The 24,195-nt window shown below is 36.4% G+C and overlaps 1 protein-coding gene across 1 annotated transcript; it reads right to left on the reverse strand.

The window, feature by feature from the left end:
• Positions 1-12,757: 12,757 nt before the first annotated feature.
• LOC116017884 (nuclear transcription factor Y subunit C-9-like) lies at positions 12,758-15,762 on the reverse strand. The gene is made up of 4 exons (XM_031258542.1): positions 15,659-15,762; positions 15,294-15,354; positions 13,390-14,225; positions 12,758-13,098 (listed from the first exon to the last, which is right to left on the reverse strand). The coding sequence occupies exon 3, from the start codon at positions 14,180-14,182 to the stop codon at positions 13,415-13,417; it is 768 nt and encodes a 255-aa protein (XP_031114402.1). The 5' UTR covers positions 14,183-14,225; positions 15,294-15,354; positions 15,659-15,762; the 3' UTR covers positions 12,758-13,098; positions 13,390-13,414.
• Positions 15,763-24,195: the final 8,433 nt, after the last annotated feature.

Genomic DNA, 24,195 nt, shown 5'->3' on the forward strand with positions numbered 1-24,195 from the left:
TAAATGAATTAGCCTGGGTCAAGCACGGGGCTCCACCCCGGGTCCCGGATCTCCTCGACTTAGTCCGTTCCTAATATATTCATCATTAGTCCCCCACTCTCCAAGCTGCGAGAAGCCGTCAGCAAAGGAGAGTAGACACTCCGACCCGTCCTCGTACGTCCTCATATATTTACGACCATCGTGTGCAACACCATACAGCCGAGCAAGCATCCCGGGTGAGTCCCCTAGCGCGCATAACATATGATTTTATCACAAATAAACTCCTTCCCCTACAGAGGCTCTTATTGACTTCTTGATAAGGTAGAATGCCATCAAGATATGGTAGAGTCCCAAAAAGTGTGCAACTCCTCCCTATAAAAGCATAGGAAATCCCAAAAAGTGTGCAACTCCTCCCTATAAAAGCATAGGAAATCTCCCAAGCCACACCCATCAACATCCCATCACCTTTTCCTCCTCCCAAGACCCCACCCATCAACATCCCATCACCTTTTCCTCCTCCCAAGACCCATCTCTATCATCTTTTTCCCTTCCCAACACTTTTTCCAAGATTGAAAATGTGGTCCACCCCTTTTCCCCCCCTTTCTCCCCCCTTTTTCCATTCCCCACCTATCTAATCCTCCCTCAACCCCCTATTTCGGCCACCACCACCACTTCTCCCTGTAGATTTCCCCTCAAGCTCTCCTCAAGCTTACCCGTGCTGTTCCGACCTACCCGAGGTCCGAGGGGTTCCAGCGGGACGCCATGGCCTATACCCGGGGCCACCTACGCGCGCTGGCTACGGAGTGGGGTTGGTATCTCGTGATTTTGACGGGCTTCGGCCCCTTTTGAAGAGCTAGGCCTAAGCCCCGCCCTCGGCTATGTTGGCATTATGGGCCAAGCCTCTCGACCGGGAGCCCTTGGCCTCTTTCTTAGCTTTACCTGTACGCCCTTCGTCCCAAACTCGGAGTCGACTTGGGGTAGTTAACACCTTGGATCATTTTTTTTTTTTTGCATAGTCATTTGGCCGATGGTACTCTCGAACCAAACACTCTTCCGTCGGGGTTCGTGCGCGAGGACAAGCCTCGTGCCCCCTTAGGGTGATAGTTTTTCGACCCGGGTCACTCGATAACGGGCCGTTGGGCTCTTCCGTAGGGGTTAGTACGCGAGGACGGCAAGCATCCCCGAGCGCACAGGACTCAAGTTGAAGAGGAGGTCAACTCACCCCGACTGTCAGAGAGGCGGGGGGGGGGAGGGGATGTCCACCAAAACAGACGGGAATGTCGGGAGCCTGGTAAGGAGCAATCGACCAGATCCAAGTCTGCCTTGGCTTGGTTGGGTACCCGCGTACCGGCCCGAGACAAGTTATCTACGAGGCCCCCGGCAGAGGATTCGGCTGCGCCCAAGTCGGCGAGTCGTCATCCCCGACCCCAGCCGCGGCAAGATCAAGCCTCCCGAGCCGAACGGTCCGGGGAGACCAACGGTGGGGCCCCGAGCCCACACCGAGATGAGGTCGAGCAGCTCCGAAGGAGGATGGACGAGCTCCAGAAAAAGATTGACGAGAAGGACGGGTCTCTGGAGCTACAAGACGTGCTGACCACCCCGTTCACGGGGGCAGTCATGGAAGAACCCTTCCCCAAGGACTTCCGTTTCCCAACAATCAAGACGTATTCAGGGACTTTTGACCCGCGAGCGCATCTCAACAGGTACCGAGCCGCCATGTTGATGACGGGGGCTAGGGACGCTATCATGTGCCGGGGTTTCTTTTCGACCCTGGATGGCCAGGCCCAGGACTGGTTCGGATCCCTCCCGGAGGGCTCCATCTCTACCTTCGCGGCTCTTACCAATCAATTCATGTCGTATTTCGCCAGCAATGTACAAAAGAGGAAGGAGTTTGCAGACCTATATCACGTAAAACAGCGGCCCACAGATTCACTACCGGAGTTCCTCAATAAATGGAAACGTGAAGTATTGGGGGTCGCCAACTTCGACGACAGGGCAGCCATAATAATCTTCAAGAATAACTTGCGGTCCGGCCCGTTTTACCGGGACCTCATCCGGTACCCTCCCAAGACCTACAACGAGCTGATGGACCGGGCAACAAGGTTCGCAGAGGCCGAAGTAGCTGAGAAGCGGAAAGAGGAGGAGGAGGAAAGACAAAACACCCCAAGAGGAGCGCTGGGCACCAAGGCCACCCCGCCGCGAGTTTGCCGAGGGGCCTCGGTTAACCCCTACGCGTTTCCTCACCCCCTTAACACAGCCCGTAAGCACCATCTTGAACCACGCGGAAGGCCAAAGGGATCGTGCAGTACCTAGGGGAGTGCATGAAGATATCCCCCAAGGTGGACCCCAATAAATATTGCAGGTTCCACCGCCAGACAGGGCACGACACAGACGAATGCATCCACCTCAAACGTCAAATCGAGGACCTCATCCAAAGGGGGTACCTCGGCCAGTTTGTCAAGAGGCCGGGGGGCTAGGGCCAGGGCCAGAACCAAGGCAACGTATGGAAGAAAGGGGGTGGATCCGTGCCATCCACATCATCACACCGTAAACGAAAACTGGGTCAGCTCACTGAGGATGAGGAGAAGGAGCTCGACAACCCCGCACCCCAGAAGAAACAGGCCATCCACGTTATCTTTGGGGGGCCAGAAGGTGGGGACACGCCGGCAGAACGAAAGAGGTGGGCGAGAAGCCTATATGTTGGAGAGGTCGTGCGACCCCCGCACGAGAAGAAGCCGAGGCGTGAACCTATCGTGTTCACAGATGCTGACCTACCTGATGGCCCCCTCCACCATCGTGACGCCCTAGTCATCAAGGTGGAAATCAGTGATGTGATAGTGCATCGGTTGCTCGTGGACACAGGCAGCTCAGTAAATGTCATGTACTACGACACGTTCACCCAGCTGGGCCTATCGAGAAAGCAGTTGGGGCAAGTGTGGACCCCTTTAGCAGGCTTCACAGGGGACTCCATTGAGACGGAGAGGTCCATAAACCTAGAGGTGGAGATAGGCACCCCTCCCCATGTCAAGAGGTGCGAGGTCGAGTTTGTGGTGGTCAAGATCAATTGCGCTCATAACATAATACTCGGTCGGCCTGCCCTAGAAGATCTTAGGTGCTTAATCTCCATGGAGCACCTGTGCCTCAAATTCCCGACCCCAACAGGGGTCGGAACCGCCCGGGGGGATCAAAAGGTCAACCGTAGCTGTTAGGAGGTGGTCAATCTTATGCATTTCAATAAACGTAGCCAGCAATCCATTTTGCTAGGAGGCGGTCCGTCCCCTTCGTTTTAATAAACTCAAGAAAAATAACCTCACCATGGATGTCTCATTTTCATGTTCTTTTTCTTTTGAGGAGGGGGAGGGGGTACTTACCCGACCTTTCCAATCATACCCTAAGGGGGCACGAGGCCCGACCTCGCGTACTAACCCCGAGGGAGAGCCTAACGACCCGTTGTCAAGCGACCCGGGTCGAAAAGCTATCACCCTAAGGGGGCACGAGGAGACGTCCTCGCGTACTAACCCCGACGGAAGAGCCCAACGGCCCGTTGTCAAGCGACCTGGGTCGAAAAGCTATCACCCTAAGGGGGCACGAGGCCCATCCTCGCGTACTAACCCCGACGGAAGAGCCCAACGGCCCGTTGTCAAGCGACCCGGGTCTAAAAGCTATCACCCTAAGGGGGCACGAGGCCCGTCCTCGCGTACTAACCCCGACGGAAGAGCCCAACGGCCCGTTGTCGAGTGACCCGAGTCGAAAAGCTATCACCCTAAGGGGGCACGAGGCTTGTCCTCGCGCACGAACCCCGACGGAAGAGTGTTTGGTTCGAGAGTACCCTCGGCCAAATGACTATGCCGGGGGCCTCGTAGATAACTTGTCTCGGGCCGGTACGCGGGTACTCAACCGAGCCAAGGCAGACTTGGGTCTTCATCACTTGACCTTAAGTCATGGCTGGAGGCGGTAGAGTTGGGATTTAAACCCTACTTCAAACATCTTTGCACATCCACTGTAGGCTAGATTATTTTTATATATTTTTAAAGAGTTTTTTTCCCCCCAAAATGGTCCTTCAACTATTACTCAATCCAAAATTTTCATTTCGACTTTCAATTGCATCAAATCTGGTCCCTCGACTTTCAAAAACTCATCCAATTTAGTTTGTACAATGGAATGGAATGTCTTGTAGGCTAATTTAAGCTAGATTTCCAAAAATATTTTCCAATATTTTGTCATTGACTGAGAAGTGAAGTGTACTTCTCAGTTTCAAGAAGTTCCAAAGGCGGCACCTCTCTGATCGAAAAGTGCACCATCCACCTTGTGACCAAAATGTAAACTTATCTTCCGGTCACAGACAAGAGTTTACTTGTCAGCTTAGCCGAGAAGTTTACTATTAAAACTTACCTTCTAGTCCAACATTTTCTCTACATTTTGCACTCTTTGAGTGTCTAAACTCAAAAAAAAAATTATTTTCAATGATAAAAATAATATTACATATTGATTGATTGTCTATTGAACTTTTAGCATGAATATATATATATAAACACAAACACACACACACACATAAAAAGATAAAAATAAAACATACATGGGTATTTATGAAATTTGACTATTTCTCAGTGTATATTAGGCATACAATAGGCAAACAGATGAAAATACCTCTATTTTAACACCGAGTAGACGAAAAACTTAACGGGGACTAAATTGAGTGAGTTTTTGAAAGTCGAGAGACCAGATTTGATGCAATTAAAAATCAAAATGTAAATTTGAGAATGAGCAATAGTCGAGGGACCATTTGGAAAAAAACTCATTTTTAAAAATAGGCATTGTACTACAGAAAGTTTGAAAAAGAAGCATCAGAGAGACAGTGATTGTATTAGTTAAAGATACAGAAATGTAGTTGACATATTACAAATATCATATCGTTGAAGACAAAAACAGAGGTACCATTGTAGGTATTTGTCAGCTTAACTACACTAAATTCGTCTGAAATGTCAATGCTTCTGTTAACATACGGACTACCTATTCTCAATTCATGTTATATATTAATATCATGGGTTGGTTGGATAGTTGGATAGTGAAGGCTACTCCATAATGAACTACTGCAAAATTAGGTGACCCTAAAGCTTGCCATAATTTCTAATATTAATTTGGAGAGTCTACCAAATCTATTTGAAACCTTTGAGGAGAAGGTAAATCGTAAGATATTAGGATTTTTTTTTTTTTTGTGTGTAAACCTACTAGATGTTTCGGGTCTTTCTCCGTCCATTTAATTGTTGGGTCTACCCGACTAATTCATGCTCGATTCGAGAGGCACAAGAGCTTGCTTAAGGAGAATTGTCATTTGTGAAAATCGAACCCGAATTATCCTGAAGTTCTTTCTCACAAAGAAACTCCTTTATCACTTGAGCTACCCTTGGATTATTAGGATTGGTTTCAGCTGCCTATATGTAAGTTCTTTAAATTGTTTGTTTATTTGTACATTCTGCAAATGCCAATAAAATAATATGTATTAAAATTTTTAGACTTGTCAATCTGTTAAATTGTGTCTCAATCGCTAAAGCTAGTGATTTCTATCTAGATGGGGTTGGCTACTCAAATTTTAAGGTCGGGAAGTATTTTGACTTTTGAGAACACTAAGTAAGCATATATTTCATTTTTCACTCCATTCGTCCCGAATTTATTGTCACATTTAATTGTTTTTGCATGTTTGTTAACAAATTAATTAAAGTAAATGTTATGCTAGCTATTTTCTAATTATGCCCTTACTTTTCTCACTTTTGAAAATAAAAGCAATAAAGAAAACAAAACTTATAAGGGTAAATTGAAAAAAATAGAATGATGGTGATGTTCAATTTTAGAAAGAGGAAAACATTTTAAGACAAATTAAAAGAAAAATAAGACAGATAAAATGGAACGGAAAGAGTAATTTGATAATGTGTGAATAACTTGTAGTGCTTTTTTTTTTTTTATTCTAAAAAAAAACTAGTAGTGCCTTGGGATGCCTATTAGGATGTCAATTTCAATTCGCTCCGTGGATATCCATCCGAATCCACCCCACATGGATCGGATTTTTTTGAGTGATAGTGGGTGATGGGTTGGGGGTGAGTCTTAAAAATATACTTGCGGTGGGTCGGGTTGAATTCAAGTTTTATGTATAAAACCCGCCTAGAACCCCACCCGATCCACCATGTGTGCGTATACATATATATTATAATAAAATAAGTAGTATTAGTATTAGTATTAGTATTCAAAAAAAAAAAGTAGTATTAGTATCTAATTAATTATAAAAGTTTCAATAACTTTAGGTAACTTTTTACTATTTTTTATATCTAAACTACTAAGTTTATTTTTAAAAATTAACAATTTAGTTATTATATTAGAATATTTATATTATTTTATGTTTTAGTATAACTAATGAATTTTATTGTTTAATTACGTGTAAGTAATTTTGATATTATTTTTTTTTTAAAATAATAAGTTAATAAGTGGTGGGTACCCGCACCCGGTGGAGGTGGGAGTGGGGTTGGATTCTTAAAAAATTCACCCGATGTGGGTTGGGGATGGGGGTGGGTGGAGAAAATGTAAGTTAGGTCGGATGATGGGTGTAGTCCTTCCCGACCCACCCCAACGTCATCCCATTTATCTCGTATCATATCACCTAACATTTTATGTTATTCAAGAATTTAATTTGGAGAAAATCTAATACTATAGAACTACAAAATCATATAGTCAGAAATCTCATATTTTTGAAAACCAAATAAGGACATACAATATTTCTTTAGGTAATGTGATATTTTTAAATATTTAAAAGATCTTTGTGAAATGTAATTTAAGAGATGTGTTCGACGAAAATAACTTTGTTAAGAAAAAGTTACAGTACTGTTCATAACTACTTTCTCAATTTACTGAAGCACAACGAGTTAATACCGCCTTCAATGAGATTTGAACTTACAACTTTCCATACTGAGACTCAAACTTACAACTTCCCATATGAAAGAGCAATATGGTCCTCTAGACCATAAGGTTATTTGCCTGTATTTACTTCTTTAATTCCAAAAAATCACATTTCTAATTTATCTAAAGTTTCTCATATTAAAACATGCAAATGACAATAACATTCCTATTTTTTAGATTACTAGAAATTTAAAACCTCCTACTTTTTTAGATTACTAGAAACTTTAAACCTTTTTCACTACTAAATGGCACAAAAAGAAGAAACGATGAGAACTATATTTATGGAATAATAATCACAATAAGAGAATACATGATATATATACAAGTGGAGAAGTACTATTACAAGTATACTACAATTGTGCTGGTAGACTCTTAATACTCCCCCTCAAACTTAAGGTAGGTGGCCAACAAACTTGACCTTGTCCCGTAGAAAGGAAAATCGAGGAGCAGCCAGCGGTTTTGTGAAGATGTCGGCCAGCTGATCTTTAGTCGAGATGAAATTAACTTGGAGCTCCCCCTTACTGGCTTGTCACTGATAAAATGATAATCAATGTTGACATGCTTCATTCGGGCATGAAAAACGAGATTAACACACAGGTACGTCGCTCCTAAGTTGTCACGCCACAATTTAAGAGGAGTAGTAATCGACATCCCAAGCTCACGCAATAATGAAACGAGCCATGTTACTTTAGCCGAGCCATTAGACAAGGCCTTGTACACAACCTCTATAGAGGAATGGGCCACAATTCACTGTTTCCGACACACCCATGAGACTAGGTTGGTGCCAAGAAAAACAGCAAACCGATTGGTGGACTTTCTATCATCTAGACTCCCAGCCCAGTTTGAATCTGAGAAAGCATGCAAATCCATTGAGGTTGACTTTCCAAGACATAAGCCGAAGTGTAGTGTACCTTTAATGTAGCGATGTACCCGCTTCAGTGTCACCCAATGAGCCGTAGTAGGTGAATGCATATGCTGATATAACTGGTATATTGCAAAAAGATATATAAGGTCATGTAGCAATAAGGTACTACAATTGTAAATGCGTATTTCCAAAACCGAGAAGGAACATACGCCTGTGCCATTAGAGCTAGACATGTCTCAACAATGTGACGATGGTGACACTCAATGCGACAATTTTGTTAATGAGTATAGGCACATGATTGACTAAGAACAATGTCTAAAGTAGACAAGTGAGAATGTAACTTCTTGTATATATTCACCCCCCAAATCAAACTGAATAGATTTAATTTTACGGGAAAAGAGCAATCAATCATGGCATGGAAACGATAAAAAATCACAGACAGATCAATTTTAGAACGCATAGGATAATACCAAATATAACGAGGGTAATCATCCACAAAGAGCACAAAATAACGATAACCACTTGAAGACAGAAAAGGCACTGGGCCCCAAATATCCATATAAATCAAATCAAGAACACTAGAACTAGAATATTCAACATGGGGTAGGGGAAACTAAAACAACTTCCCCAATTGACACGCTGAACAAATTGACAAACTATTATTAATAGAAGATGAACTAACAGAACATGTTTGCAAAATGTGACGCAACACACACTAATGAGGGTGACCCAAGCGATTGTGCTACACAGAGGGAGACGCACGCGTAGACAGTAATGCAATAGGCCAACTTGGTTTGAGGATCCTTCACAAGAAAAAAAAAGGTGAAATTAAAAAAAAAAGACTTTATTATCTGCAACAAATTGTTAAACAGACAATAATGACGCAGAAAGACCCGAAATAGGATGACCATAAGATAATTGATAAGACTTAGAAGAGGTGGAAATTGAAGCATGACCAACACTAGCAATAGGCAAACCTAAGCTGTTACCAACACGTAACTTGTCAAACCCAGTATATCCAGAAGAAGATGACAAGGCAGAGATATCCGGTGTAGCATGATTTGTAACACCCATATCTAGGAACCAAGTGTGAGGGCCCATCGAGGTCAAGTCATCACTACCCGAAAAAACCATATGAGCCTGAGGACCTAGATTGTTAGAGTAGCAACGGTAACATGATAACACCATATGCCCCTGTACATTACAAATCTAACACCGCGGAGTAAACGATCGAGAGCGTTACCCCCAACCACAACCATCTCATTGATGCCAGCCTGCCATCGTCCACGCCCCTACTAAGAAGAAGAACTAGCACTGCCACCACCTTTGGAACTGCCAAACTCACGACCATGGTAGTGGGTTGCGTCGAACTTGCTATAACAACAAAATCTTCAGCGAAGATAAATTCTTATGAAACCAGGAAGTTTGAGAGCTCTTCAAGTGCGACAGGCTCCCCCTTTGTCATAAGCGAAGCAACCAGTGGACGATACTCCGGGCGAAGACCCCAGAAAACATATAGGTTCTAATCATCCATGGTCACCGACCGGTCAGAAAGAGCAAGGTTTTCTACCCGTACCTGTGCATGCCCAAGGTAGTCAGCGACAAACTTATCACCTTGCTAGAGTCCTTGAAGCTATCCGAGAAGGCTAAGAGCTCGAGCATGCATCAAGAAGGCTTCTTAGACTTAGCTAATTTGCCTTGGAAACTCTTGCTTATGGAATCCCTTAAGATTTCTTCTGATAGCCAAAAACCAAGCTGATACTTTGGTAACAATCAGTTGATAAGCTTGAACATACTCAAAATGATCTACAAGAAACACTAAGTATTTGGCCTGGACTAAAGATAAAAGAATTGAGGTATGTAAAGTCCTAATACAATTATAACATCATCAAAATCTAAGTAGAATGATTCCTAATAGTCAAGTGACGATACAATCTCACCCAAGTGATCCCCACAAAGTAAGTACCCAACTGTCCAAGGCTATAGAAGATTGTCGAACTCAAAGATCCATGGAATAGAAATCTAAAGAAATCCTTTTCTTGGAGAGCCACTTTGACATTGTTTGATTTGCTGACTCACTCTACACTGCACCACAACTACATGGTCTTCATGTCTAAAGATTAAACATTAGTGAATATCTTCTCTAGTTCTTCTTCTTAAATCTCCAGAACTTTTAGGTCTTGAGAAGATATGTTTATCAGAGTATAACTTTGTAAAACTAAGGGAGAGATAGTTTGTGATTCAAGTTAGAATGACTTCGATCAACCTCTCAATTCTAGAATTAACTCCCTTTATATAGACTCTGATTCTAGGTAGACACGTTAATCTTAATTTGAATGTCCATGTAAACAATTACCGTTATACCCTTTGAGGTGTCCAAAGAGTGGGGACTTTCTTCTAATATCATCTCTTGACTTGTAACTGCTCTGCCAAATCAGCGGAGATTAGTCGGTGAGCTCCAACGGATTCATTCTGGATGCTCTAGCGTAGAGCCTGATCAATCAAGTCTTCACTCTTAACATTGATAGACTCTAGACTAAAAGCCTATCTAATTTTCCATAATAATTCCACCAATTTCAAGTATGGGGTTTAGACTGAAAGCACTACCAGATTTCAACCACAGATGTTGTAGAGGTTGCATGGGATACACTTAATGACTCATTATGAAGATACATGATTTGTCAAGTTATGAAAATTACAGTTGCTCATGACCAAGTATGAAAGCCTAAGGATGGAAGAAGTTGATTCAGTCTCTCAGTTCAGTGCAAGGATAAAGAACCTGGCAAACAATGCATGAAATTTGGGTGAAACATTTGAGGAAGAAAAATTGGTTTGCGAAGTGTTAAGATCCCTGCCCCAACGATTCAAAATGTAGGCTGCTACCATTAAATAGTCAACTAATCTAAACACTCTAACTTTAAATGCTTTAATGGGAAACTTGCAGACCATTGAGTTGGGAATGGAAGAAGAAGACAAGTACCTGGAAAATTAAGTTCTAAAAACCCCAGTGGATAAACTCAAATCTATATTGGATGCTAAGGTGTCAAATGAACAATAATTGCAAAAGGAATTGGCATATTTCAAAAAACGTGTGAGAATGTTGAACACAAGCACTAATAGTCTAAATGAAATTCTTCAATCAGGAGTAAATATCCATAACAAAGCAGGTCTAGGCTTCACAAGTGGGCAAGGAAATCAGACAAAAGCATGGTGCTAGAAAGGAGGTCAAGGAAAAACACTGAAGGCAAAAGGTATGTGAACAACTTTTTTAACAAGACCTCATTTAGGTTTAACATGGGTGGAGGCGTTGTAGACAGACTAACGCACGAAAAGTATGGTGACCCAAGCAAACTTGTTTGACAACGAAGATAGAAATGTTAATGAATGTGGCATCCTCATGGTATTTTGATAGCCGGTGCTCTTGGCACATGGCATATATGACCAGTTGATGAAATATGGAATGCTGAAAAGATTTGAGTGAGATGTTTCTTGTTGTGTTTGGGTTGTTTGATCATTATATGCCAAAATGGAGAGATCGCTAGTACAAAATTAATATAAATATATTAATTTAGTTTTTAATTGGCATATATTAGTTGTTTTGATGGATTATTATAAGTATGATGGTCCAAATTAATTGTGAAACCGTTGAAGCTATTTCTGTCAAGACTTATTCTTGATGTGCAATGGAAGTAACTACCATGATGAAAGTGGCTAAATTTTCTCAACAAACATGTAGCTATTATTTACTTCACTCCGTAAATGGCGTGAGTTAATGGCAACAAAATGACCTAATATCATGGTGTCCTCACACTATAAATTTTGAGCAGTGTAATTAAGAAAATTAAAGTTTCAGATGTTGATATTCTGATAACTATACACAAAAATCGTGAAAGAAACTTTTAAAAAAATTGAGACAGATTGGAGTAGAGTATCTGGAGTAGCTGCTCCACTTAATACTTGTAGAAGCTGCAGAAAAGCTATAAGGGTAAAGAGCTTGCCTCAACAAGTGATTGGGATTGCCGACGAGGTCTAGAGCTTGAAGCTCACTTTTCACTATAAAGCAAAGCACGGTGCTAGAAAGAAGGGCAGTGGAAAGGTTTTTGGTAATACAGCCTACCCGACAGAACTAATGGGCAACATGTCTGCTCATTCATGTCCACCTTTAGAGGGAAAAAAAGAATCCATTGAGTAGTTCTAAACTTTTTCAAAGTCTCTTTATAAGATTAATATTGAAATAGGTGATAGACCTAATTTTGTAATTCATTGAACCTTGTATTGTAAAACCACGTTGATCTTAAGTAAAAAAGTTTTTGAACGTGACCTCGTAAATTGAGAGGTGTTCTCCAGATACATCAAATTCAACTGTGTACTTAATTTGGTACTTTATTTGCTTTATATTATATATGAAATATCATTAAAGATAATTACTCATGTTGATACTCCAACTAATATTGAAATTGTTTATATTTATTTGCATTACATAATTTCAGATAGTTTCAATTGGTGAATTTAGAAATGGTAGTTGAGAGCTGAGCTTTTATATAGTTTCATTGGATCAATGAAAACCACAAACAATGAAATTAACCAAGTTGACAAATATTTTTAAAAAGATCCAAGCCATGAGAAGTTGTCTAAGAAGAAAAAAAATGGTAATTGAAAAAAAAGAAGAAGATAAAAGTGAATTAGCACATAAACCTTGGACCAAAAATGGAATTAACACTAATTATATATACAAATATATGTTTATTTATTTATTTATATAGAAAAAAGTGTATTACTAATTAGTACTTCGTACATTGTTTAAATGATTTGTTATTGATTTATGGATTAACACTATGTATTTAATTATTTATTAGAACTTATTACTTTATTAGTTACTATTGTGCTTACTAAATTACAAATGCATGAATATACATTTAAACTATCTATCATCAATCAACATGTTTAAAGCTCTACATTTAAACTATCTATCATCAATCACCATGTTTAAAGCTCTTATAGTCTGTAACATGCAAATGCAAAATAGGAGGAGAAGCATAAACCTGTGCACTACTTCAAACTCACAGCACATCACAAATTTAGCATTCTTTAGAAAATATTATGAAAGTGCATGCATAATTCATTGCATCCAGACAGGCAGGCAGCAGACAGGTATTAAAAAACAAGAACCAACACACACTTGGTTCTTCAAATGTTATCCTGTATGTATCAAGATTTGTATTATGTGGCAGGCAGTTTTTTTCTGGGGTGAATGAGAGCTCCATTATACTGTTTGTTGCATACACATATAATCCCTCCCAGAGTAAATTCTGCAAGTGCCGTGTTGAAGAAGTATAGATTAGTTCACTGTAGTGAAGATACTAGATAATAAGTCAATCGGAGAATTTCTAATTTGCAGCAGCACAAGATAAACAGAAAGAAGGAAAGTGCATTCCTTTAATCAACTTTAAGCCAATACATACGCAGCATATATACTAGCATTTTCATTATATTTATCATGGTATTGAAAGCATGTAAAAGATGTTAAATCCCCACAAGGTTAATTATAATTTCGACTAGCAGTCTAGCACTAACTATTATCTCATAGAAAGAATACTCACATCTTTCATCGTGGTCCATTGATGCTTAAGAATCTGATGGAGGTTGCTGCTGTTGCTGAGGCCACATTGTCTGAGCCATATAGGGACGGGGCTGCTGTCCATAAAGAGTTTGGTCAACAGGCTTACCCATGTACATCCCCCCTGAGGCTCCAACCTGCGAAGCAGACTGTGGTGCCATGTAATAGTATGGAACATCAGTAGGACCTCCAACAGGAAGAGTCCCTCTAGGGATAGATGCAAGCACCTCGTCTTTCAAATCCTCTCTTGGCACAATGTCAACCAAGAAGTCAAAGATGTCAGTCCTCGTGATAGCCGCCGCAATGTCATTTTTCTGGAGTGTCCTCCTCTTATTCTCCTCGGTGTGGTTCCATGCACGCAATGTCAATTCAAGGATAAACATCTCACATGCCCGAGCAAAAACAACTGGTGCTTCCGCGGATATCATCCTAACATCCTCATCTGCCTTCATAATCTTCTTAATTCTAGCCAATGGCAAGCTGTGGTTCTTGAAATCAGAAACATGCTCGATATCTTGGTATTGATTTGCCCAAAACTGTTGGAGTTGCTGCTGCAACTGTTGTTGTTGCTGTTGCTGTATGTGTTGATACGCAAGCTGAGCAGAGGAGGTAGGAAGCCCAACGGTTTGAGGGGATTGGATAGCACCGGGAGATGCAGCAGGAATGGACACAGTCATCTGGTTTGACTGATATGAAGGAGCTCCATATGCCATCGCAGCACCAGAGCTGGTCACAATTCCCATACCTGGTGGTTGCCCATTTCCTTGATGATCCATTTCAAGCAAGTGTACTAGCTTCGAAACTTGGATATTTTAGTCACTGAGCCAAGTACAACCAAGTAATGTGGTTGGTTAGGTCTTTATGAAGAAGGTACAGGATGGATCAAAATAAACAGTAAGAAAATGTCATTTCTGTAAGAAAAGTACAACAATATGCTGGATAAATCTCACATGATCAAGAAAAAAACAAATATAAATAGCAAAAATGCAAATTTCAGAAATGTAAATCAATGCAAACACAGAGAACATTACTAATATATATATATATTGGCAGGAAACAAAGAACAGAGGACAAAGTTCCACCTTCAGACGTGAACTTTCACATAGAAAGAAACAAGCAAACAACGAATACAAATAAGAAATATATCATGCAACTTCTTTTATATTGGTGATAAGAAATAAGGGCGACTTATCAATAACTTAACTCTTAACACCCATCAAAGTAAAGAAAGAAAAAAGAGGACAGCTTTGACTATAACCTTGAAATTGGGCAAAGCTTTATACTCAATTTCCAAAAGAGGACAGTGACTCTACGTTCATCTAATGTAAAAGCAGCCATCCCTGGTTCAGAAATCCTCAAATTGTCAGAGTGTCTCTCCATACTGTGACAGCTAACTTGGTAAAAAGCACATGTCTAATCCATCCTCACAATTGAATTTGGATTTGTAAATTACCACTTAAACCCTTTCTAAAATAATTACTCGCAAACAGCCCATGCTCTGAATTACTGATTTCCGTAACCCAAAAGGTACTGCTCTCACCAGAAACAGCTAAAAGTAGAAAATGAATAGGCCTAAAAACTGTAGAAACACTTCATCTGTTCTATGCACAAGTGAATATAAGTCAAACACCAAGTTCAAGCCTCAAGGACAAAGACACCACAAGCTATACAGTGCATGTACCCCTAAAAGCCACAAGACCAACACAATCTTGATTAGGCACACCAGAACCAGGAACTTACACTTCCACAAAATAAAATTGAATACTCAAAGAACCCTCGACTTATGCAATCATATTTCAAATTCTAGCAATTACACAAAAAACCTGTAAACATACATACGCACAAGCATCCATATAATTGCAAAAATATTAATGGAAAAACCCATACCTGTTAACCTGTATGTAAGTTATAGTCGTTATATCTCCTCCAAGATCAGCTATTGCTAGAACTGAAGGCAAAGCAAAAAATACAACATGAGGATTTAACAAAATCATCCATGAAATTCCAAGAAAATCGCGATCAAGCAGCAAGAAGCATCGATCATGAGAAATTAATGGAAACCACACCGTAAATTACCAGAAAACGCGATTAATTAAGCAGAAAGCAGTCAGTGGTTTGAAATTAATGAAAAATAATCAATCATCAACAAGAATTAACAAAGCAAAATTTCATAAAGAGAAATTAAACAGAAACATAAAAGAAAAGAAAAGAATTGAGCAGGGTAAACCATAAAGAAGTATGAATGAACTAACCTGAGCTGTGATGATGGAAGGAGAGTGGGTGTTAGGGTTTGAAAGGTTGGAATAGTTTGGTGTGGCGAATAAATAGTCGCGGCCTAAATATTCGCTCGCTGGGTTTTATAGGGACCACTGACAAAAGCGGGAGTCAAAAGTCAAAACTGAGACAACTTTTTTTCACCAGAAACTTCACACCATCAAGTCTTCAACATTTGAAGTTTATGACTTTGTTCTAATGCTGTCTCCGGAAACCTCCAAAACTTATTCCTACCATTTTTTCCCTAAAATAAAATTCTATCTCTGTATAAATAAAATAAAATAATAAAATATAATCATAGGTGTTATGAGAGTTTTCTTAAATTAAATTCAATTGCCATTCAAGCTTGACGAATCCTAATCATATGAAAACTATGCCCCCAAGTGAGAACGTGAGGACAAATCTAAACCATTGATCTGCAAAATCTTATGGATGAGAAATCAAGTAAAAAATGAGCGGGATCATTTTCATAAATATTATAAACTTTTAAAATGAGCGGGTCATTTTCATAAATATTACAAAATTTTGTTTATTTCAACCGTTAGATCTACTAGATCAATGGTTTGGATTTGTCCTTACGTTCTCACCTGGGACATGGTTCTCACCTGATTAAGGACCGTTGATATGTGTGTGTGTGTGTGTGTGTGTGTGTGTATATATAAGCTGGTTTCCTCGTGCTTGTGGTCTAGTGGCACCCGGTATCCCGGTTTACACTCCCACATGGATGATAGGAGTGAGTTCGAGCCTCAGTGGAGGCAACTGTTGACTCTTTGTGTTTCAGTAGGTTGAGAAAGTAGCTATGAATATATACTACATTGTAACAGAGTCAGTAGTACTCAACAAAAAGTAAAGTTATAAACTATACATTTTATAAACTCCATAATTTAATTATATTATAATTATAAAATAAGAATAAAATATTACATATAAATTATATCAATGTTAAATAAATTATAAGTATATTTCAAACTATGACATACACACTAATAAATATAAACTTATACATAATTCAATTAATCTAAACAAGCATTTCTAAACTCTAACTAAAAATAATTTATATACTTACACAGTTACACTATAATATAATATTTATAGTAAGTTTTTAACTTTTCATTATTTATTATTATAAAAATAATTTATATTGTAATATATTTATTAAAGTTTTGTTTAAAAATGTATCCGAGTAATAAAAAAATAGATAAATATGAACTCTCCTATAAATTTCATGTATGTTATGTTTCATATCACTTTTATAATAAAGATAAAGAATAGTTTTCAATATTTTGGATTATTGGGCTAGCCCTATCGGGCCATAGCCTTGTTGGTTTCGGTTTTATCGGGCTAGCCCATTGGGTTCGGACCCGATTGACATCCCTACTCTTGGCACTTATGTTCTTTATTGCTAATTATACTTGTCTTGCTTGAGGACAATCAAGTTCAAAGTGGAAACTTGTGATAAGTGCCAAAAGTGTATCATTTTATAGGGGAATTGAAAGTCATTTTACACATGATTGAGTTTACTTTTGGTAAGAAATGAGACAAATGGGTGTGTTTTATCACAAGTGACAAGAATTGGAGTGGGAAGATACTTTCTGACCTTTTATAGGGAATGGAGGCTAAAAGAAGGAAAAAAGTGAAGAAATGAGCAAGGGAAGCTAGCAAGGCCTGGCCACGATCATGGTGGACTCGTGGCGGAGTAACAGAAGTTGCCACGAGCCCTACCATGATCATGGTGGGGGTCGTGGCAAGGAAACAGAAGCCATCACGATCTCCACCACGATCGTGATAGAGAAGCTCAAGCCGAGTAAGTAGCCTTGCTACAATCATGGTGGAGATCGTGGCCAAGATGTAGGAGGCCGGCGCGAAAGATGGGTTTTAAAATCCTTCTCATTGGTGATTGAAGACACCTTCCTCATTCTCATCATTCTAGATTAGAAGTTAATTCTTGTCTTGTTTTTTCTAGACACATTGTACTTGAATCTCTAGCAAGGAGTAGCCGTAAGTTCAAGATCTTGGAGTGATCCTTCAACAATTGTGGTTTGGATTAGCAAATTGGATTGAATTTTGTACTTTGTTTCTTATTTACAATTCAATTTCTATTTTCATTTGTTAATTCAACTTTGATTTCAATTCAAATGATTGTTAATCTCCCATGAACATGTGTGGCTAGATCCTCTAGGAATTGGATTGGAGCCTTTCAATTATGCATTCTAGTTCTTCAATTTGTTAAATGATGAGATAATTGTGTATGATTGAACTATCTTTGTTGTGAGCAAACTTTGAGTAGATTCTAGCTTATTGATGACCACAATAGGTTAGAAGTGAGAGAGAGTGAGACTTGCAAGAGATTGAGGTTTCATGGAGTCTTGTTTGTTCACAACAAACAAAGTGTTTGTGAAAATGCCTTGGACAAATTATTTGCCTAAGAGTCTAAGTTTAATAAGCTTAGTGTTTGTGCCAAGTCTCCCAACCTTAGAGAGGAATCTATGGTTTCAGCTTTTCATTCTGCTTAGAATCCTGCTCTTTATGAAGCTCAAGATGTTTCTCTTATTTCTCCCTAACGAAGGTAGCCCCAGATAATTCCCATCAGCTCCCTCCCTCCTCACTTCCACAATACTCTTAATTTTCTCCCTCACGTCAGCTTTCACATTTCTATTAAAGAAGATAGCATATTTAGGTAGCAAGTAATTCAATCCCGAATTTCAAGAAAAAAAGATGATGATCTTTGTTGACAAAGAAAATAAAAGGAAAAGAAAGAGAAGATAGCACAGAAAAAGAAACTAGTACAGAAGAAAGTGAAACTGAAGGAGAAAATAGAAAAATAACTAGGATAAATTATATAGAAGACATAGAAGATGAGAAATTACATCTTATAAGAGAAAATGAACAAATAATAAAAGCTTTAGGTAAGGAAAAAGACATAAAAGCAATTATTGAAGAAGAACCTAGTGATATAGAAGAAGAATATGAAAAACCGGCCATAGAGACAGAAGTAGAGACAGATGATATAGTAAATGAAGATACTAATGATTATCCAGAAGAAGAAATGATGATAGGAAGAAAGATTAATAAAACACCAGAACATATACCTATAGGATAACATCAAGAATTTAAAGAATTTATAGGATCGATGTCACAAGGAATAAACTATAATGGATATTTTTTAGACTTAGACAATGTTTATGATGAGCAAGAAATTAATAGAAGAATATCAGACTAGACATTAGGAATGTATATTGCACTTATGAATTCTAATAAAACTAATGATAAAGCATATATATATGAATTGATATCTAAAACATTAATAGGAAAGATTGGATATTGGATACAATCCATAGAAAATTTAGAAATAGAAATACTAAGCTTTGCATCAGATTGGAAACATTTGTTAGGGATATTTGAAGCATTAATAAGAAGAGAATTTCTAGGAGAAAGATGGTTAGTATCAGAAAACACGGTATTAGCAGAAAGAAAAATGGAAGCTATAACTAATTTAAATAATATGAGGTGTTGTAAAATTAGTAAATTACCTGAATATACTATAAGTTTTAGTAAATTTTATTATAGTGCTAAGATTTAATACAGAAGAAAGTTTAATATATCAAAAGTTATATTATGATCATTTAAGGGTCTGTTTACTAACAGAAAACTGTTTTCTATCTTCTGTTTTTCAATTTTTCAGTTTTCATTCTTTGTTTTTCATTCTCTGTTTTCTGTTTAGAAAACTTGTTTACTAACACTTATTTTTTCAAATTTACGTTATAAAATTAACAATAAGTTTAATTTCGAGTTATTTTTAGACCTTATATTTAAAATATTTTAAAATATATTTGGTTTAAATAGAATAAATATATATATTTTACTTTGAAGTCCAATATATGTAAAAAAAATAAAAAAATTTACATTTGATATCCGGACCAAATTTATATATGTATATAACATAAATAAAAATATACTTGAACCAATAACCTATTAAGTTCACACAAAATTTAGTTTAGATAATATTAATATTTTTTGAGCTAATATTTAAAATATGTTTGGATATATTCATTTGAATGACATGTATGTAATATATAATTTTTATTTTGAATTCTAATATAGTAATATATGTGTGAAATTTCGATATCTGATATCTGGACCAAAACCAATAATCAATTGAGTTCAATCAAAATATAAAGTGTGGTATAGATTTCAATTTTTAATTTAGATAATGTGAGTAATGTATAATTTTAAGCATAATCAAATAAGTTATGTTTAAATAAATAATGTAAATAGAAAAGATAGAAAATGATGATAAGTAAAAGAAGATGATAATAAATGTAATCATAGTAATGAATAAATATGTAAGTAGATAATGGTGAGAATGTGGTTATAATGACATATAGTCTAATAGATGATAGCTGATTCTGTTTTTCATTTAGAAAACTGTTTTTTATAGTGTTTCAGTTTTCTAGAAAACTGGAAAATTATTTCCTGTTTTCAAAATGGAAAACTGTGCTAGTAAACATGTTTTCTGTTTTCTGTTTTCCAGTTTTCAAAATTTCCAGAAAATTAGAGAAAATTTGTAGTTAGTAAACGCACCCTTTACCTTCCCCTTATAATACAGAAATATCAAAAGAATACAATAATATAGAACCAAAGGAAAATACTCTAGGAGAAAGAATTAGAGTACTAAGAGCATATTTACTAAGAAAATGTGAAGAATATAGGATGCAACAAAGAATCAAAAAAGATAAAAGAAAAGGACTAAGAGAAATATGCGGACTCACTGAGAAAAAATTAAGATTTGGATGTGAAAAAGGAGAATATAGACAAGGGAGAAAAAGGAGAAAACAATATAAGCCTTATAAAAAATTCAGGAAGAAAAATTATAAACCATACTATAAAAATTATAATAGGAAAAGATTTAGGAAATATAAAAACACTCCTGAAAATAGAAAAAGATTTAAGAAAAAGAGAAAGTTTAGACGAAGGAAAAGATATACCAGACCTACAGAAAATAATAAAAAACCATATGAATGTAGATGTTGGAATTGTAATGAAAAAGGACATTATGCTAATAAATGCCCTAAGTTAAAACAAAAGAAAGTAAGGTATATAAATACAGAGGAATTCATTATGAGTTTAGAATATATAAGCGGAGATGAAATACATAACTATGAAGAATTTTATATAAGTGAAGCAGAAATAGAAGATAATAATGAAGAATTTGTGGGATATTTAGAAACAGAATCCGAAGATAGTGACAGTTCAGACTAAGATATAGAAGAAGGATTTCTAGTACTACAACTAATCACCAATATGGAAAGGAATTTTGTAGAAAGAATGATGACCTTAAAAAGATTAGAAAATTTATTAGAAGAAAAATTAGGAGAAGATTTAAATAATGTAATAATGGAAATCTATTATAGATATTTGGAAAAAAACAGTATTAGAATGGTAGCAATATATATAGAAGCTAAGATGGAATATAGCAATAATAAAATGACAGCAAGAAGAATGTTTATAGATAGTGGAGCGGATATATGTTTAGCTATAAAAAGATGTGTTTGTAATGCATAAATGGAAAAAATCAAAAGACCATAGAATAAGAGTAGCTGGATTCAATGAAAATATGAAAGAATTAGATATTGTAGCAGAAAATACTAGAATAATACTAGGAAAATTAATGTTTAAAATACCAATCATATATCAAGAAGACAATCTTAAACAACAGGTACTATTGGAAAACAATTTTCTAGACTACTTTAAAACTCAAATAATTAGAAGAGATGATATAAGTTTATTGACACCATGTGGAAAATGGATTGTGTTAAAAAGGATATTACCTACATGCTCAGTAGAGATAAAAATTTTAAAATTAAATAGAAATCATAATTTAGAACTATTAAAGAAAAAATACTTAGAAAAATTAAAAATAAACTTTGGAGAAAACCCAATAGCACTATGGGATAGAGATAAAGTGTATGTTGAAATTAAATTAATAAATGCAAATGATATAGTAAGATGTACACCTATTAGGTATAGTCCAGAAGATCAAAAAGAATTTACAATACAATTAAAAGAACTATTAGATTTAGGAATAATATCTGAAAGTAAAAGTCCTCATAGTAGTCCAGCCTTTTTAGTAAGAAAACATAATGAACTTAAAAGAGGAAAAGCTAGAATGGTAATAGATTATAGAGAATTAAATAAGAAAATAATATTTGATGGATATTTTCTACCATATAAAAGAAATTTAATAAATAGACTAGCAGGAAAGAAATGGTTTAGTAAATTTGATTGTAAAAGTGGATTTTGGCAAATAAAACTAACAAAAGAATCACAACCCTTAACAACATTTAGTACAGCTCAACGACAATTTGAATGTAAGGTACTACCCTTTGGATTAAAAAACTCACCACAACAATATCAACGAAGAATGGATAAAGTCTTTAGAAACTTAAATGAATTTTGTATAGTTTATGTAGATGATATATTAATATTTAGTGATGACCTAGAACAACATATTCGTCACTTAGATATATTTATAGAAACAATTAGAAAACATGGTATATTACTGTCTGAGAAAAAATCTGAAATATTTAAAAATGAAATTGAATATTTAGAATACATAATAAATGAACAAGGATTACAATTACAAGAACACATTGTTACAAAAATAGTAAACTTTAAAGAAAAATTAGAAACTAAGAAGGAAGTACTACAATTCTTAGGAATAGTGAATTATGCTTCAGATTATATAAAAGATTTACCAATACTACGAAAATCTTTACAAAATTTAATTAAAAAACAAAATAAATTTGAATGGACAAAAAATCATACTTTAGCAATTCAAAATATAAAAGCCAAAGTAAAAAATTTACCAAAATTAAGACTACCTAAATCAGATGATCAATTAGAATTATTTACAGATGCTAGTGATGTAGGATGGGGAGCAGTCCTTATAGCACATGATAAACAGGATATAGATAAAGAAAAACCTTTAATATGTGGATATGCATCAGGAACATGGAAACCAAATGAAGAAAAATATCATATAAATGAAAAAGAAATGTTAGCAGTAAAATATGGAATTAAGAAATTTCATTATCATTTATTACCTGTACATTTTGTTGTTAGAACAGATAATACACAAGTAGCTTATTTTATAAAGAATAAAATAGAACCTTTACCAGAATTTAATAGGAGAAGAAAATAGCAAACATTTTTTCAATATTATAGTTTTGATATTAAAACTATCTCTGGTACTAAGAATGTATTAGCTGATTTTTTGAGCAGATATTACAAAAGATATGACACCAATTGATAAGATGGAAGAATACTTGGTGAAAAGTCTTAAGGAGTTAAAAGAAGGTAATAAACAATTAAGAGAAAAATTAGAAGAACAAGATAAAGCAATAGAACAAATGGAAGAAGCTCTAAAAGACTATAAACTAATAAAGAAATTAAAAATCTCTGATGAACCTACTACACCTGTAAGACAGTTTACAAGATTAGGAACACTTCCAAATAATGATACAAAACTAACAATGGCGGACAAATTAAAATATGATAAAAACCTACAAGAAGTATATGACGTTATTAATACCTTTTACAGTTATCAGTCTAATCAAACCATATATCGACCCATAAGAGACCCTAAATATCCAAGATATATATGTATGGAACATGCTAAGCCTGATATAGTACTAAAACTATTTACCTATGGATGTCTGGATAAAGTATTTGTAGATGAAACACTATATTCTATTAGTAAATTACCATCTATAATAGTTAAAAGTGTGAAAGCTATGATGGGTAATATAGGAAGTGGCTTATATGGAATACAAATTTTTGATGCTAGTACTGATCTAATAGGAAAACCAATAATAATATGTCAATTATTTAAAACTGGAGAAAAAACAACCATAGAAGGAAACAATATGAGTATAAATGCTAAAATTCCCTGTAAAATTGAACATTTTCATAATTGGCTATGTGAAAAAAGAGCTTTAGGAGTATTAACAATAAAGAGTAAAATAGAAAGTATGATAAATGAAAGAAAAACTTATGTATTAGGACAAGAGAAAGGTGGAGAAGTAGAAGAAATTATAACCTTATATTATAGTAAATATGTTACTAATGACAATGACAATCCAATTTTAGAAGAATTTAATGAAAGATTAACAAATTTGGAGCACACTCATGCACCTAAAACCATAAGGAATATAACTTTAAAAATAAAAGAAGGAGTATGACCAATATATAAATAAAAGAAGAAAATTATAGCCCTTTTATGAATATGTAAAAATACCACAAAAAGACAAAATTGCTACAGTAATTGCTACAGGACTTTGCTACAGTACCACTATTCATTATAACCAACGGCCAAATTATCACTCAATATTACGACCAAAGAAATATTACAAGAATTACTACAAAACTATATTACGAGAGCTGTAATCAGCAGAGATATTACAAAAAGCACCAGCAGACCAACTATGATAGGAATCAAATCAGATGTACAAAGCAA

The sequence above is a fragment of the Ipomoea triloba genome, chromosome 4 (genome assembly GCF_003576645.1).
Source record: "Ipomoea triloba cultivar NCNSP0323 chromosome 4, ASM357664v1".
Classification (NCBI taxonomy): domain Eukaryota; kingdom Viridiplantae; phylum Streptophyta; class Magnoliopsida; order Solanales; family Convolvulaceae; genus Ipomoea; species Ipomoea triloba.

Excerpts from the sequence above, each read along its gene's own strand:
- LOC116017884 (XM_031258542.1), bottom strand. The coding sequence starts at position 14,182 with ATGGATCATCAAGGAAATGGGCAACCACCAGGTATGGGAATTGTGACC.